Source organism: Oncorhynchus mykiss, chromosome 26, assembly GCF_013265735.2.
Source record: "Oncorhynchus mykiss isolate Arlee chromosome 26, USDA_OmykA_1.1, whole genome shotgun sequence".
NCBI classification, from domain to species: Eukaryota; Metazoa; Chordata; class Actinopteri; order Salmoniformes; family Salmonidae; genus Oncorhynchus; species Oncorhynchus mykiss.
In genome coordinates, this window is record NC_048590.1 from 29,051,907 (window position 1) to 29,069,513 (window position 17,607).

Consider the following 17,607-nt stretch of genomic DNA (forward strand, 5'->3'; position numbering starts at 1 on the left):
ATAGGTCTACTGCAGGTCTGATTGGTTATGCCGCACCGGTCTGTGTAGAGAATGGGTTGAGTCCTGCTTGTCAATGCAATGGAATCCTACTCCGATGCGTTCTGCCTACAACAAAATCAGGTGCATAGTTAGTTTTGCATACTAAGTCTTGCATCGTTCGTTTTGTTTCTGTATGTTGCATTGAAAGTGGCTAATATTGTGTTGATTCAATCACAATTGCCACAGTAAAGGGAAACATTGATAGTGTTAACTAACAAGGAAAACTCTAGAAAGTTCAGTGAAGTTCAATCTTGTGCTTCTCTCCATGGGCTGATATTTCTTCTGTGCGGCAGTCCTGAGGGATCTGCGTGGCAGTCTCGGGGCTATTGCGCACCCACGTGCAGCTTAGCGGGAACATTGGTCATCATGATAAACAATAGGAGGCCTAGAAGGCTCAGTCTTTTCTTCTTTCTTCGTGGAGCAGATGAAGTTCAACCTGTCCTCACAGTCCCAGGTTCCCCAGTGCTCTCCCATCTTGGCCAGAGTCCCACAGCGGATGTGTTGGGCGGGGCAGTGGGGCAGCTTCCCCCAGTACATGCCTGGTACTCCAGGGGGTTCCCGCTCACCCACAGCTACTCGCCAACCAGGAAGAGCAGACCCATCCACACGTGGTCCGTCTGGGCTTCTGAGATCTGCTGTTGGGTTTGGAGTTGCTCTGTCTTAGAGAGCAGGCTGGAGAGGTTACTGTGGTGCTGCCTGCAGTACTCAAATCAAATCAAAGTTTATTTGTCACATGCGCCGAATACAACAGGTGTAGGTAGACCTTACAGTGAAATGCTTACTTACAGGCTCTAACCAATAGTGCAAAAAATGTATTAGGTGAACAATAGGTAGGTAAAGAAATAAAACAACAGTAAAAAGACAGGCTATATACAGTAGCGAGGATATAAAAGTAGCGAGGCTACATACAGACACCGGTTAGTGAGGCTGATTGAGGTAGTATGTACATGTAGATATGGTTAAAGTGACTATGCATATATGATGAACAGAGAGTAGCAGTAGTGTAAAAGAGGGGTTGGCGGGTGGTGGGTGGGACACAATGCAGATAACCCGGTTAGCCAATGTGGGGGAGCACTGTTTGGTCGGCCCAATTGAGGTAGTATGTACATTAATGTATAGTTAAAGTGAATATGCATATATGATAAACAGAGAGTAGCAGCAGTGTAAAAAGAGAGGTTGGGGTGGCACACAATGCAAATAGTCCGGGTAGCAATTTGATGACCTGTTCAGGAGTCTTATGGCTTGGGGGTAAAAACTGTTGAGAAGCCTTTTTGTCCTAGACTTGGCACTCCGGTACCACTTGCCATGTCGTAATAGAGAGAACAGTCTATGACTGGGGTGGCTGGGGTCTATGACAATTTTTAGGGCCGTCCTCTGACACCGCCTGGTGTAGAGGTCCTGGATGGCAGGCAGCTTAGCCCCAGTGATGTACTGGGCCGGACACACTACCCTCTGTAGTGCCTTGCGTTCAGAGGCCGAGCAATTGCTGCACCAGGCAGTGATGCAACCAGTCAGAATGCTCTCGATGTTGCAGCTGTAGAACCTTTTGAGGATCTCAGGACCCATGCCAAATCTTTTTAGAGCCTTCTTCTCCTTTACCAGGACCAGATCACTGTCACGCTTCTCCTTATATCAGAAGAAAGGGTGTACTTCAGCATAGTTCTCACATAACCTTGCAAATTTTGCATTACAACACAGTTATTTTTGCCCCCATCTGGTTGCTGAGGAGCCTACATTTTAAAGAGTAAACTTTCCCCTCCAGACAACTTCCACTCTGTAGTCAAGTCATCTCTGTATATGCCAATCCAGGTATAGGTGCCATATTTGCCCCCTACGGATTCAAGCTCATTATCATATAGCTTTTTGATTGAGGCCAGGTCAGTGTCATGCTCTTTGCAGTACTTCTAAGCCTGCTGCTAGATCATTTCTTGTTTCACATAGATGTATTCCTTCTCCAGACTGGAAACCACTGCAAACAGAGCAGTAATGAGGAGCCCAGTGAAGCTGGTCTTCCTCTGTACGATGCCCCAGTGCTCAGTCCCGGTGGATGGAATCTCAGGCCTTTGCTGCTTCTGTCTATCATGTACCTGACATCAAGTACGTGTGCACACCCACAAATCAGTTGGCTCAGTGCCTGTGCCCGTACAGCCCACCAATCAGAGAGGTCTCTCAGTACCTGTGCCTGTTCAGCCCACCAATGAGGAAGCTTTATTTTGTGATCTATGAAAGATAGCTGAAGCCAAATGACCTCTTTTCCTGCTAAACAAATGAAGCTCCTGAAAAGGTAAACATCACATAACCTGTCAAGTTCACAAGGAGAAGCTCAGACTCCACCCACATTGTCTTTGTAGGTCCTATTAGTAAAATTACAGAGCTCAGCACATTTTAATTTAGTCTCTACCACCTTCTTCATGTGGTCCAAGAACATTGTTTACACAATAAAGGTAATATAAGGATTCATAAAATCACCAGGAATTAGCATACAGATGATTTGGAAAATAGAGCTGTTTTAACATAGGTGTAAGAGGGTCCAGCCTGGTCTCATAGAATAGCATAGTACATGTAAATCCAGGACATTCAAATTAGTATGATATGTTAAGTTTGGTATTGTTGCATAAGACAGAAGGTTACTTTGGTTGGGGTGAATCAGTGGGCATATAACCCCAAAGGTTGTGGGCTCGAATCTCATCACGGACAACATTAGCATTTTAGCTAATTAGCAACTTGTCATCTACGTATTACTTTTAAGCTATGTTTCCACTACTTAGCATGTTAGCTAACCCTTCCCCTAATCCTAACCTCAACCCTTTAACCTAACTCATAACTTTAACCTTAACCCTAACCTCTAACTCCTAGCCTAGCTAACATTTGCCAGCTAGCTAACGTTAGTCACAACAAATTGCAATTCATAACATATCATTACAAATTGTAATTTGTAACACACAGTATCATACAAAATGGATGATGAACATCCACAAATTAATGAATACATACCATACGAAACTTAACATATCATACTAAATGAAGTGTCTTACATTTACATAAAGAATAATATGAAATGCTTTGAGACCAGGTTGCAGCCAGCGAGGGTTGGACCAATACCACATTTCACAGATCTAGGCAAAACACATTTTGGCTTTGTGGTCTCCAATGGTTTTGAGACTGAGACCACAATTGACTCCATCGTTGATAACAATTGTGATTTACAATATTTGCCAAGGACCAATGTACCATTTTCATTATCTTGAGTGTACTGTCCCCTAGTGGCGATTAAATTTCATAGCAGATCTTTGTTCTCATTTGGAGCACATGGCCTCCTAAAACCTAAAGAAAAAAAGGGTCAGCCTTACCCATCCTGCCTTCCCCTAAATCAAAACCTGATATTACGTCCATATAGTCCAAAGTTCCATATTGCCTAAATAGAAAAAGGATAAGTTCATCACAACCATTCTGCATTAGCATAAATCCAACCTTATTTTAAGTCCACGGTTCCATAATGCATGAATAAAAACAAAAAAAGTTGTTCATGCAAAAAAATTGTTTTTGTAAAAAAAATCAATGAATCCATATTTGTACTGTTTAATGTGGTGCAAATATGTATCGGGGACTACTTCAAAAAGCTATCACTCACAGCCACGTTGTAATATTCGAGTCCTTGAACATGTTTGATTATTTACATATAATTTATCGACCACTAGATGAACATTCTGCTTTTCTGCTTGGAGCCTTTGAAAGTGGGGTACAGGGCACGTCGTCTCTCCACTATTTCACGAGGAAATTGTTCATTAATAGAGAATGGGGGGTGTTCTTCAAATTCCCTACCCTGTTGTAACAAGGCCATTTTCATTTTGTAGTGGGTAAGCATAGCTACGATCGGACGGGGCCTTCGCTCTACTCTGCCACCAAAACGGTGAGCTCTTTAAGTCAATTGTTTCCACCTGTTCGTCCGTCATTTTGAGATTACATTTCATGAACACTTGTTCACTTTGAAAATGCATCCTTAAATCATCCCTACCTTGAAATAAGCCATGATCTGACATGACTGGATTGGTGAAAGATATTTGGTGGAATCCTTGCCTTCACCCGTCCAACCAGTGATTATTTCAAGAGGGGAGGATGGATGGATCATATATCTATCTCTATCTCTATGGGAAGGATGCCCTCTTCAAGTATTCAAACAGGTCCCTTGTCTCTCCAGCACCCTCTGTTTTGAAGGTCTCCCCAGTGTGCTATGTGTTCTGCAGGCACACTGATAGAGAGGCTGGTGCTATCCTGTTTCTCATTATATATTCCTTTAGCCAACTGAACCCCACAGTGCTGACTGACTGCTGTTTCCCTACAGCATCAATAATACAAGAGGAAGTTATTGTTCCACCACAGGCCACAGTGACACAGAATTAAAGGGCCAGGGGGGCAGGGAGGGATCCTTTCACTTGCCCCACTCAGGTTACGGGGCCTGCAGACAGCAGTCTGATACCAGGGAGCCTGCCACTGTGGCCCAGTACAGGGCCTGATTGTGTGGCTGCAGTGACGGGAGGATGGATGTGTCTGCTGTGACAGCCCACAGAGAGGCGCTGGCTTGGCCATCTGGATAAACCTATACTCCACAGACCCAGAGTAACACAGGATGAGCCCTAGCTGAGAGACAGCTCAAAAGAGAATTAGTCAGTGGGAGACGTGGGACAGCTAGAGAATGGGAGAGATAACCTGGGTGTGATTAATACCATCCAGATTTTCACCCTGTTTGGGCGTCAAGGTGACAGTCCTGACCCTGGGATTGTTTCAAAACAACATTGAAATCAACATATTAGATGCAAAGAACTATTGAAATATAGCAAAACAAGTTTGTTTTATTCTTTCCTAAAGTGGGTTGTTTCACATATCATGGGGAAATCTAAACCTTTTATAGTAAATGCCCTGATAGAAGGGACCACCTCTACAGTATGACATAGTCATAGAGGTTTGTTAAAGTTGATTTTTGTTTATACACATGCAAACGTAGCGTCGTACAGACAACACTTAATCCATTGTCCTGTCCTCCATTGTGTTAAACTCACCTTAGAAAACAGTCAGCTGGCACAAGATAGGGGGATACCACTGAAATATGAGGCTAAACTATGGTCCTAATTCATCCAACTGGATCTCAGGGTCTGGGTGAGCAGGTGCACAAAACAAGATAAACACAGAGAGGGAGAGTAGGAGTGGGAGGGGCTGACAGGGAAACACAGAGAGGGAGAGTAGGAGTGGGAGGGGCTGACAGGGAAACACAGAGAGGGAGAGTAGGAGTGGGAGGGGCTGACAGGGAAACACAGAGAGGGAGAGAAGGAGTGGGAGGGGCTGACAGGGAAACAGAGAGGGAGAGAAGTTGAAAGTGAGAGAGAGAGAAAAGAGGTAATATAACATTGTTTTAGTGCACATTTATACCTGGAACTTATATTATATTCACAAAGCCTTATAAACACATTTTCAAGGATTTGAAGAACTGAATGGAGCGTCATTGGTGAGTACAAACAATTATAATTCTCTTTATACTCCTTTTGAACTCCTATTGCAGATGTCTGCTGTTTAGTATTTTTGGGACATCAAACAAATCGCAATTATATGGATAGAGATGCATAGGTGGCAAATGTTAACCTATCTTCATATTCTCATAATGTCTAAGACCAGTTTGAAAAATCCTTCAGTGCATATTTCAAAGTCTCACTCAAAACTGCTTCAAGTTTATAGAAAGGATAAAGAATAGACCTCAGTTGATTGAAATCCATGGAAATAGAACTCTATTGTGAGAGGGAAGGTGCTCAGGTGACGGTGACCTGTCATTAAGGTTTAATGTCCACTCTACAATGAAACACTCTACTCCCTGTGTCCACCCCACTGACCCCAACCCTTTTCAAGGCTGTAACAGGGGATGCAGTCCAAACTCAGGGATATGACATCACTCAGGCTTAGGCCACAGACGTGACATCACTGTGACATCATCAGCACTGGCTTGGAGGTGATAGAGAAGATGGCAGTGTTTAGGGTCATGCGCATCGCATTGTTGGTTGTTTTACTGGGAAATACATCAAACAAGAGTTCAGGTGAGGAGATTATCTTACAATTTCTTGTTATGATGTAGTCTAATGGTTTGATGATGCCTTGATATTAATCATGTTTACTGTATCATGCTCAAAATATGGCTTTTCAACATCACTTCCAGCAAGTACAAAAGAGGACCAAAGAGAGCCCATTTTCAAGGAGTTAGTATCAATATTGCATAAAGGAGGGTGGTGGTATCCTAGCAAAGAGTCTGCCTCCCCGGAGAGAACCCAAGACCAGCAGGTCCACAGCGTGGTGAGGAGCATCATGGGAAGTCTGAAGACCCTGGGCCTCCTGCCCAGTAAGAGCATGGGCCTCCCCTCCCTCCAGAAGCCTGTGGACAGGCACCGTCTGTCAGGCTTCCTCTACAATATCTCCATGTACCTCCAGGAGATGGGTGCTGAGATGGAGGAGCGACAGCTCGTCTCTGACGAGGAACAACTGTGGGAGAAGGTATTGCAGTCCTTTATCCAGTCAGAGGGGGGCGCTGCGCTGAGCCAGTGGGACAGCCGGGAGCCCCCCAGGCCCAGCGTCAGACTCCAGGACTGGTTCCTGTCCCTGAGAGGCAGCCCTCACTTGGACGGGCTACTGGGGCTTCTGCAGAGCCTTATGTCCCTGTCTGAGCGGCAACCCCACAGGCCCCTGCTTGACTTCCTGTCCCAGAACTGGAGGACAGTGAGTGCTCTGCTGGAGGTGGCCCTGCAGGCGCTGGTCAGCGGGACCTATGGCCAGGCCAGCGCCGGGCTGCAGGGCTTCATCTGTGCCCTGAGGGGCCACAGTGAATGTGCCTTCAGTGTCAGCTGGCTAACACAGTTCCTCCGCTTCATGGAGACACGCAACTGGAAGCCCATGGTGAACCTGCACCCTGCGAGGATGGGGGCCGATCAGAGAGGGGGCTCGGCTGCTTTTGAGCGCCTGAAACCTTTCAGCATGCCCCCCAAGGTCCTGAGAGAGGAGGGGTTGTCTGGGAATGCCACTCAAGGCAACGTTGGGGACAGAAGGGACATGGGGGGAGACCTGGACTCCCTTCATACACTGCTCCTGCAGGCTTTATCACGCTCCGATGGGGGGCAGAGGGCAGGGCAGCTGGCAGAGCAAAACCCTGCCCTGCTGCAGGGTTTGGACGGCCTCAGAAGGGGATTCTTGCACAGGGTGGGCAGCTCAGTGTACGGCAACCTGAGGAGAAAGGTGTCCCGTGTTACCATGGCGCTGCTTGATGATGTCAGCAGCGTGGTGGACGTGCCACAGCCCAAACATAAGGGCAGATGCTCCGTAGGTGAGTCCATGATGCTCACCATCACCAAAAGGTTGGGGTCAGTTCCATTTCAATTTAGTCAATTCAGTGGATGAGCTGAAATTCAATTAAATTCAATGTTCCTATTTCTTTCCTTGAGGATTTTGAGATTTCACTGAATTAAACTGGAATTGTGCCTCGACCCTGGTGGCTAGCTATACTAAACAAAAATATAAACTCAACATGCAAAAATTTAAAATATTTTACTGAGTTACACTTCATTGAATAAAATCAGTCAATAGAAATAAATTCATTAGGCCATAATCTATGGATTTCACATAACTGGGCAGGGACGCAGCCCTGGGAGGGCATAGGCCCACCCACATGGGAGCCAGGCCCAGCCAATCAGAATTAGTTATTCCCCACAAAAGGGCTTTTTACAGACAGAAATAATCTCAGATGTGGCGGTCCTGGGCTAGCGTGGTCACACGTGGGCTGTGGTTGTGAGGCCGGTTGGATTTAATTGAACCTTTATTTAACTAGGCAAGTCAGTTAAGAACAAATACTTATTTACAATGACGGCCTACCCCAGACGACGCTGGGCCAATTGTGCACCACCCTATGGGACTCCCAATCATGGCCGGATGTGATACAGCCTGGATTCAAACCAGGGACTGTACTGACGACTCTTGCACTGAGATGCAGTGCTTTAGACTGCTGCGCCACTCAGGATGGTCTGCTAAATTCTCTAAAACTATGTTGGAGGCAGCTTATGGTAGATAAATTAACATTAAATTATCTGGCAACAGCTCTGTTAATATTCCTGCAGTCAGCATGCCAATTGCACACTCTCTCAAAAGAGACATCTGTGGCATTGTGCTGTGTGACAAAACTGCACATTTTATTGTTACCAGCACAAGGTGCACCTGTGTAATTAATGATCATGCTGTTTAATAAGCTTCTTGATATGACACATCTATCCAGGTGGATAGATTATTTTGGCTAAGATGAAATGCTCACTAAGAGGAATGTAAAGAAATTTGTGCACAACATTTGAGAGAAATAAGCTTTTTGTGGAACATTTCTGGGATCTTTTATTTCAGCTCATGAAAAATGGGACCAACACTTAACATGTTGCGTTTATATCTTTGTCCAGTATACATGCTCTTACTTTTACTGTTCTTATAAAACACTTCAGAGACGGGTGATACATGTTGATCAAAGTCTCTTGAATTTCATTTCCATTCATACTAATCTGATAATATGTCTCAAACAGCTCTTACTCATTAGTCATGAATGATTTAGAGTGAAACATATGACACATGAGAGTGTTTGGACTGACACTGCTTTAAAATCATAATGGCCATGTTAGTCATTGAGAGGATCGGTGTTACCCTGCATCCCATGCCCTAGCTAATCTCTTTGTCCTCTCATTGATGCCAGTAACACTATCTCCTGGGCATTGTGAGCCCAGCTATGCTGTTACATCAGGCCTGATTGTATGGTGCAATTCGCTTTTTCCACCATTGATCTACCATAATATTCACTAGCTCTCTTACACTGTCTGTGATTTTCCATTAAAGTCCCTTTTATCCATCTTTGCAAAGGTGACCTGAGACAGCTAATCTTATGGTAAGTAATCGAGAAAAAAACTAAGCTTATAATATAAACTACAGTATGGACAAATATATCATACATCATGATGGTTTCATTTGATAATTTTCCCTCACAAAGAATATGAGGTTAAAAGAAAATATGTTTTTTGTCATATCATAGTTCACCATTCTCTCTCCCCTTGTCTGTGGCTTGTAGGGGGATCAGACATAATATCACGTGGAATGCTCAGGCTCTGGGCTTCAACTCGCAGGGCCCTCCCAGCACCCCATCCTTCCTCTCCTGCCCCTCCATAGAGGGTGAGAGAGGGGACCCCAGACCCCCACCACGCCCCTCTCGCCCTAGACCAGCCCTGTCACCCCACAGGGTGCCCAAACAGAAACAACCACCCAGCTCAACCCCAGTACCCCGCCTTTCCCGTCTCCTCAAGCCCCAGTCTGAGGCAGTAGAAGTTGGCCACAGCCACCTGAGAGAGATGGGGTACTTTGCCTCAGCAGAGATCCTGGAAGCAGCGTGTAACGCCTCTATCCCAGGCCTTACAGGTGTGTCCAACTTCACTGTGTTCCTCTACTGTAACCTGTTTGACGGGGACGATGGGTCTGTGAACCCGGAGGTTGGTCAGGTGGGACCCGACCTACACGCCACATGTTCTGACGCTGCCTGGTACCTGTCTGCAGCCGAGGATGACTTCTTGTGGGTCCACGTCTGCAGCGAGTTCTTCACCCACCAGTTCAACAACACTGTGTGTGCCAACACCTCCTTTTGGCTGCAGAGAGCACACCAGGTACAGTCCATGATTAAACCCCACTTCTGAATGCAAAAGAGTTGGGTTCTCAACTCACTTTTTTAACTTCTCCACAATGTCTAACTACATTCTGCCTGTGATGTTTGCAGGCTGCAGAGATGAAGGACTACCACTACTTCAACCAGTCCAGTATAGGTGACCTGTGTGTGCAGCTGTCAGGGGAGGTGGTGGAGGGCGGGGGCAGCCCAGGGCCTGACAAAGCCTGCCTGGCCCAACTGAGCACCAGGTCCCTCAGCGCCCAGGACTTCAGACGCTGCTTCCTGCCCAACATTTCTGCTCTGGTCTCAGCCCTGTGTGGCAGCGAGTCCCCTGAAGCCCATCCCTCCTACACATCCCTTCCGGAGGGCAGCTGGGCTGCAGAGTACTGCTCCAGGCTCCACAACTCCTCCCACCCTGAATCCATAGAAGACACATGTAACTACAGGAAGTGGAGCCTGCAGCATTTCACCAACGCCACCCTACTGGAGCTCTGTGGCAGTACAGAGGGGCTGAGGGAGTATGTTTGTAGCAATGCCACCCTCTACCGCCGGCTACTCTCAGCCTATCCTCAGCTCTCTGACCTTTGCTTTGACTTGGATGTAGAACAAGAGGACAGGAAGTGCTTCCTCCAGTGGTTCTTTGACATGCTCCCGGCGCCGTACGACTTTGACACATCACAGCTGTGTGTGAGTCCTGCTCCGCTGCTGGTGGAGGCACTGCACAGGCTGAGTGTGTGTGAGGTGGATGGTGGTGAGCGAGGAAGCTGGGTGGGGGCTGTGGGGTACGTGCTGAGGGTACTGGACTTTGTGGTGGGGCTCTCGGCAGGGCTGGATGAGGGGGAGGGGGAGGTGAGGCAGGGCCTGGGTCAGGCCATCCTCCTCTCCAGTCTCCTTGACAACGCCTCATTCTGGGCGACTCTGCGTCCCGACGCCTCACTGAGCGTGCTCCAAACCGTGGGCTTGTTCCTGCGCAGGGAGCAGAGCGCAGCTCTCAAAGAGGACCTGCTCAGCTGCTTCAGTGTAAGCCACATACCTTATACACAGAACACATACACATAAACATAGACACATGAAGGTAATGTGAATGCCTCCTCTGTTCTGACAGCCTGTATTATGGGACCTCATTGAGAGAGAGGACAACTCCTCTGCCCTCAGAGTCCTAATGCAGGTACTGTACACCTTTATAAAACGGTTAGTTGGGATCTTAGATGCAGATTGACTGGTTACCTGTATTAAGGTGAACATTGTTTTCTCTTCAGGAGTACCTCCAAATGCCCAGGGAGAGTATCCGCACACTGGTGATGTCAGCAGAGAAAGATGCAGTGAAGAGGTTTCTGTCTCACATGCACCAGAGCTGGGACCAGCTGCACGTAGAGACCACTCAGGTTTGTCCTCAACACTCTTCAGTTTAGCAATGGATGCTTGAAAGTAGGGATGTTACTGCTACTGTCAATAAAGACCACTGTCTCCCCCAGTCCTCTCAGAGAGAACTGCAGGCCATGGAGACCATGACGTCCGCCTTCATCCACAAGTTCCCTCGTGTGACCCCTGACCTCTTCATCGACCTATCACAATTTATACCTTTCATGTCCGTCTCTGACATCATGAGCTTCCCCACCTCCCTGATGGTCAACACCAGCGTGTGAGTTACTAGGCCTGAGCTGCCATTTTAAGCCAAAGGTCAAAGGTAATCGTGTTGACTGGTTCTGTGTTGAATCATAGGTTGATGGCGATCCGTGACCACAGCACAGAGATGAAGTCTCCACAGAAACAGGCGTTTGTGAAGAGGCTCCTGCAGTCCAGTGTGGTGGGAGATGTCCCTTCCTGGCCACCGTACTTCCTCAGCTCCATCCTCCCACTGCTCCCACACCTCCCAGTCAGCCAATTTCAGCAGCTGACATCAGACCAGGTTACACATCTCATTCCTTATCTACTCTACAGATATTTTCATTTATTATTGTGTACTGCATTGGCATTACTCTGTCATCATGTCCTTCCTTAAGCTGAGTCCCCTGGTGGAGTTTCTGGGAAACACTAGTCTGGATGGAACAAGGGGTCGTCATGTTCTACGGACTCTATTCATTAAAAAAAGGAACTTCACCAGTGATAACATATCGAGGTAGGGTCTTTTGTCTCAAGTTGTAACCTATTCCGCATATAGTGCTCTAGTTCTGACCAGAGCCACAGTGTCCCTTTGTGCAGTTACCAGTGTATTATACCAGAGAGACGAGGGCATTATTTTTCAACAGGCTGGGAGTTCTGGTTTGTTACCTGAAACCAGAGGAGCTGCGTCCGTTTCTGCTGGCTTCCCCTGTGTCCTCTGCTCTTTGGCAGCAGCTAGCTCTCTGTGTGTCTGAGGGACTCATCAGTGCTTCAGGCAGGGTGAGAGAGAATTGCATGTAAAAAATTGGGATGTACTCCAAAAGTTCCAAGTTCATTTTGACAATTTTTTCCTCCAACACACCTGTTAGGATATCAGTAAAAATATCAGTATTGCCATTTGTATATGTATACAGTCCATATCATATGTGAGGGGCTCTGACCCTGTCGATCCTGCTCTTGCCATGTTCAGCTGTCTCTCTGGCTGGTCCAGGCGGTGCGGCCTCTGAACGCCAGCACTCTACCTCCTCCAGCACTGGCCACCCTCAGGGGCCTACTGCCCCAGCTAGGGGCTTCCTTCCTGCAGTCACTGCCCTCACTACAGCTCTTGGACCTGCTAACACAACCAGGCCTGCCCAGCTTCTCCCCAGCACAGGTCAGCACTGCATGGACTATGCCTACACACTGAATCTACCGGTATGTTGTTTTCTGCTGAGCGAACATTACATGTTTTTAACTTCCCCCAGGCTTTCCAGATATTATCCAAAATTTCACAAGACACAAATGTAAGTAAAGGCTTATTAGTGACCTCTTCAGTTATGTTTTAATCTACACAGCTTGTTGTGCATTCTTACAAGGCCATATATGCATGATGATCCTCTCCTTGTCAGCTCACCATGGATACACTGTGCAGGCTGAAGCCCTTACTGCCTGGCCTGTCCCCTGCTGTGCTCAGAGGCATACACTGGTCTGAGATCAGTGGAACCACTCACTGCCAATGCTGGAGCACTCTACTGCCTGACCTGAAGCCTGCCCATAGAGCCATGCTCCACAGGGCACTGCATGAGGTAAGGTGCTCTTGTTTCTCTGTGGGGAGATGACTTTCTCCTCTCTGCCAAACGGTTCTTTATTCATCATTTCCAGTGGCTCTACATTGTCTTTCTTACCACACTGAGAGCAAATGATGACACAGTAAAGATATGGTGGAATTTAAATGCTAACAAACCAATTATGCTGTCAATCATCAACTACCTTATATGCCTAAACGGCTAGTCATTGTGAATTTACCTGGAAGTAATTCCATAAGTACAGTACTTAACCTATTACCAATTACTATTACTCAGGCACATATTCAATTGTTTATTCCATTGCTTTAAAAAAAAGGCTTTAGCCAGCAACTCAAGGAACTTCACAGCGCAGCTCCAATGTCTCCTGCCGTTTGTGCCCCTGAGGGAGCTGATAGAGGTTCTGGATGGAGAGACATTCCTGAGAGATATGAGCCTGTACAGAGACCTGCCCTGGTCCCCCCAACAGGTGCACATCCATCTCCACTATGCTCCGTCTGAACATACAACACTACTTAAACACCCACTCCTTTGGCTATGGTATAGCATCATTACTGTTGTTGCTCTAGAGGGAAAACCATGCTGCCAAGCTGCCAGTGTGGGCCTGGGCTCCCATTAATCTGCAAATCATTGGTATTGCTTCAGATGAGCCATTCAGGATATTAATGCTCCATACGCCTCAGCCATCATCAAGCAAATTGGTTTGGATGTAGTACAATAGTCAGGAGGGGGAATATAAATGAGTAATGCCTACCCTAAATAGATTAGATTCCTTTCACCACCTGTTTTCTCTCTCACACACACTCTGTCTTTCTGAAATATATAGGCTCAGCTCCTTTTCAAGAGGACCCATCAATCTGAAATCATTACCAGAGACACTGTAGAGTAAGTCAAATGTTATTAGGTGTCATGAGTATGTGCTGTGTTATTGAATATCATGTGATATTCATGCAAATCATTACATGACAAAATGAGAGACTCAGTCAGTACCCAGTTTCATTAGGTTTCCTTCACCTGGATTACAAATGCAATGCAGTCTTCCAGTTACAATTTATTCATCCAATCATCTATTTGGTCTTTAGGGACTTGGGTCATATTGCTGGTGGAATGAGCTGTGATTGGCTAAAGCTTTGGACCAATGAAACTGATTTTTCAGAGTTGCTTCAGTTTGTCAGTGAGTTGCCAGGAGGGGTGAGACCAGCTCTGGTGAGGAACCACAAGCAACCCACATGGTATCCCTCGTGTCACCCTCCCCTCCTCTTTCATCTATATTTAGATACATCTTTCTTTGTCTATAGCATTTTATCTACCATTTCAAATATCAAGAAAAATATTCATGGAATTCTTCAGAGCTTCCTATTTCATACTAGTTTGTTCAGATGTTTTGTGTTTCGTTACCAGAGGAAATGCGTTGTAGAGGAACTGCGGCAAAGACCAGAGGAAGACCTGGATGGTATAAGCCCCTGGTTTGCTGCAGAATTACCGTACGATATCATTCACTCCAAAATATATTGTATAAATGGTCCAACATTTAATCTTTCTCTATACAAGATGAATCTAACCAGATTCCTGCTGTCCCAGGGTGAACCTGATTGAGAGCCTGTCTAATACTTCACTGACAGCCGTCCTGGCTCACATTCAGCAGCACTTTGTGGACTTCCTCAAGCTGCCCCGTCATAAGCAGATGGCCTTAGCAGAAAAGACCATCACTGTGCTGGTGAGGAGGGACTATAATATTATTAGCACGAAATCCTCCTGATTAATAAAACATACACACAATTCATCCAAACATAATGATACAGGGTTGGAATGCATGACATTACAATACTTAATAATCAGCTAAACGGATTGTGCTTTGTTGTCATCTGTAGTCATTACCTGCAGTAATTATACCTTAGTAACTGTTCTGGTGTGTCCACCCAGGGCAACTCTCAGGGCCTGGCTGAGGGGGAGCTCAGGGGGGCCTCTGTGGACCTCCTGGGGCCCCTGTTGCCCTTCCTGGACAGGGACACCCTGGGGCTGGTGGACAGAGGGGCCCTGGGGCTGCGGCTGGATGAGCTGAGGGGGTACTGCCTGCCCTGGGACACCCTGAAGGAGATGGCTGCTCTGCTTACTGGAAGAGACCTGCTGGGGTGAGAGACAGCTGGGTCTCTTTTAGGAGATGGTAGAGTGGGAGGCCTGGGGTGGTTGTGAGCTGGTTATGGCAGCACTGGGCTTGTGGGTATGTCATGTATGCATTTATAACAGAAATCTGGTGTGTGTATGTGTGTGTTTATTGTAGAGAGGCATCGGCCTGGACGGTTGGGGATGTGGAGCTTGTTGGCAGACTGTTATTTACTCTCTCTCCAAAACAGATCAACTCCATCCCACTGGTGAGGGCTCCAATGGGCAAAACATCAAAAGCCTTTATAATGACTATCACTTTATCATTGGGTGATGACTAATAAAGCCCTACAGTGCTGTATGTGTGTACTTTTAGCAGGATGTGCTAAGTGTGTTTTACTACCATATATCAGGTGGTGCTGAGTGCAGACACGGTGGAGGAGGTTCTGGCAGGTCAGTGGCACTGGGAGAACAGTGATGTGGGTCAGGCCTGTGTGTCCCAGTGTGTGGACCAGCAGGGCCAGAGAGAGAGGATCCACAGCCTCATACGAGGGGTCGTCAGAGCACAGAGCAGGAGGAGAAAAGGTCATCATTGATCCACTCTCTATATCACAAATGTATCATGCCCACTAGCTCTGAAGGGAAAGCTTGATGATAATGCATTGTGGTTCTAAACTCATTGCGGTCTCATGTCATCTATCCAGTGCCAGTCCCAAGCTGTGGTGACATAAGAGGCACCTTCCCCTCAGCATGGACAGCCAATCAGCTCAGCCGGATGGCGGGGGAGGAGTTGAGGCAGTGCGCAGAGGTCATAGGTCAGGACGCTTCACTGAGCCCTGACCGGCGCAGAGCACTGTGGGTAAAGCTCAGGCAGGTTAGTTTTAGAACATCAGAGACGTTTTGGTTTTCATCACTGCCTGCTAAAGATTGGAAATGTGGAAATGTGTTGTGTATCTTGTGCACTATCCTTCACCCTCTTCCAGGCCTACAGTCCAGTTAGAGGCCTGAGGCCAGAGCAGGTCCTGGGGCTGGGCTGTCTGGTCACTGAGCTGGGGGAGAGGGAGCTCCAGGACACTAACCTGACTGACCTGGGTGTCCTGGCCTACCTGGGGGCTCTGACCGACTGGAGCCCAAAAAAGGTGACGAGGCTCCCATATTCCAATCTCACGAGTGATATTTGTAGTGTGGAGGGTTGCCCACTTCTGGTGTTGGTTGTTTGACTCTCCAACCCTGTGTCTCGTTTCAGATGAGAGCAGCAGTTGTTGGTGTGATGCGGAAGAGGAAGTTGAAGGTGGAGCAGCTCGGAGCTGTAGAAGTGGCTTCTCTAGGACACCTGCTCTGTGGTTTCACACTGTCAGAGATCAACAGACTGGACCCCTACAACCTCAGGTCAGTCATGTATTAGAAATACACACTTTATTTTAACCACAGAAATATTAGATTATATACCTTGTGAATAAAGCTCAGCCTATAGTGCAAAAGGCAAAAATGTCATTTTTTGCTGTCTGATTCCACTTGGTGATAATGCTTCCATCAACCCAGTCCTAATGAGTCCTCCTGCTGTTTGACTGACAGCATGGCTACTCTGTTCCTGAGGGAGCTGGCCCTGCCGTGTTCAGAGCAGCAAATGGAGGCTCTGACCGCCCGTCTCTCCAGTCCTCAGGCATTTGGCCCCGTCAGTACCTGGGGCCCAGAGGTCTTCACTGAGATCGGCACACTAGCAGGTACAGCTGTTCAAATGGGGCAGGGGTTTAAACTCAGAAATCTTTGTTGTAAATTCAGTATATTTGATCCTTAAATCTAAGGAATAGTTAGTTAGTTAGTAGTGACCGGTGAATCCACCCCTCTCGCGCGCACACTCATTTCATGAGTCCTCTCTCCCTCCCCGTCTCTCCCTCCCTCTCTCTGTCCAGCGGGTCTGGAGGACATGGTTCTATCTGCTCTGGTACAGGAGCAGGTGGAGGGGCTCATACCCGACGCTATCGCCCTGATTCCCCCCACAAAGATGGCTGTGAGTCTCTCTCTGGTTCACCTCAGGATACTTAAGAGCTGGTTTGGATAATGCTGTTTACATAATGCTCTCCAAACCACATCCCATTTTGTTAGTTGATGCACGATGTGTGTGTGTGTGTTTGTCAGGTGGTATTCAGTGCGGTCCAGTTGTCATGGCTGAATGTGGAGCAGGCGTGGGTGGTCACAGAGAAGCAGTGGGCGGAGCTGAACAGTGGGCAGAGACATGCTTTGGGCCTGGCGCAGTATGAGGGGGATGTCCTGTTAGAGCGCAGAGGTAATAGCATACCAATATCATCATAATGTCATGTTTAACAGTAACTATGTGGTAGTGATATCACTGTGTGGTATGATGTGTTTTGTTTGCGTCCACAGGGAGGAATGTGGCCCCGGCAACAGGGTCAGCTGACAGCCTCACTGTGTGCTTATTGTCTCTATGCTGTATGTTATGGCAACTATCGTGCAACACACAGTAACCCATTTGTATTTATTTGTTCTTTGACCTTTTATTGAATTGTAACATTTGTACTTAAAAATAAACCAAACATTTTGAACTGTGTTCCATTTGTATCCTGGAATGAA

General features: G+C 46.9%; 1 protein-coding gene across 1 annotated transcript; it reads left to right on the top strand.

Moving 5' to 3' along the window:
* The first annotated feature begins 5,423 nt into the window (after nt 1-5,423).
* LOC110506585 (stereocilin-like) lies at nt 5,424-17,584 on the top strand. The gene is made up of 30 exons (XM_021586311.2): nt 5,424-5,539; nt 5,935-6,119; nt 6,239-7,393; nt 8,959-8,983; nt 9,164-9,749; nt 9,860-10,768; nt 10,854-10,916; nt 11,008-11,133; nt 11,224-11,390; nt 11,471-11,657; nt 11,752-11,867; nt 11,998-12,130; nt 12,321-12,503; nt 12,595-12,633; nt 12,739-12,915; nt 13,232-13,381; nt 13,739-13,797; nt 13,995-14,118; nt 14,314-14,396; nt 14,494-14,629; nt 14,836-15,044; nt 15,194-15,284; nt 15,429-15,600; nt 15,720-15,889; nt 15,999-16,154; nt 16,262-16,404; nt 16,591-16,739; nt 16,929-17,026; nt 17,155-17,302; nt 17,401-17,584. Exons 2-30 carry the CDS (start codon nt 6,047-6,049, stop codon nt 17,499-17,501), a joined length of 5,928 nt encoding a protein of 1,975 aa, XP_021441986.2. The 5' UTR covers nt 5,424-5,539; nt 5,935-6,046; the 3' UTR covers nt 17,502-17,584.
* The last annotated feature ends 23 nt before the right edge of the window (nt 17,585-17,607 follow it).

Coding starts and splice junctions, on each gene's coding strand:
- LOC110506585 (XM_021586311.2), top strand. CDS start 6,047: ATGGCAGTGTTTAGGGTCATGCGCATCGCATTGTTGGTTGTTTTACTG. Junction 15,285..15,428: donor AGATCAACTCCATCCCACTG/GTGAGGGCTCCA, acceptor ACCATATATCAG/GTGGTGCTGAGTGCAGACAC. Junction 16,155..16,261: donor CCGACTGGAGCCCAAAAAAG/GTGACGAGGCTC, acceptor GTCTCGTTTCAG/ATGAGAGCAGCAGTTGTTGG.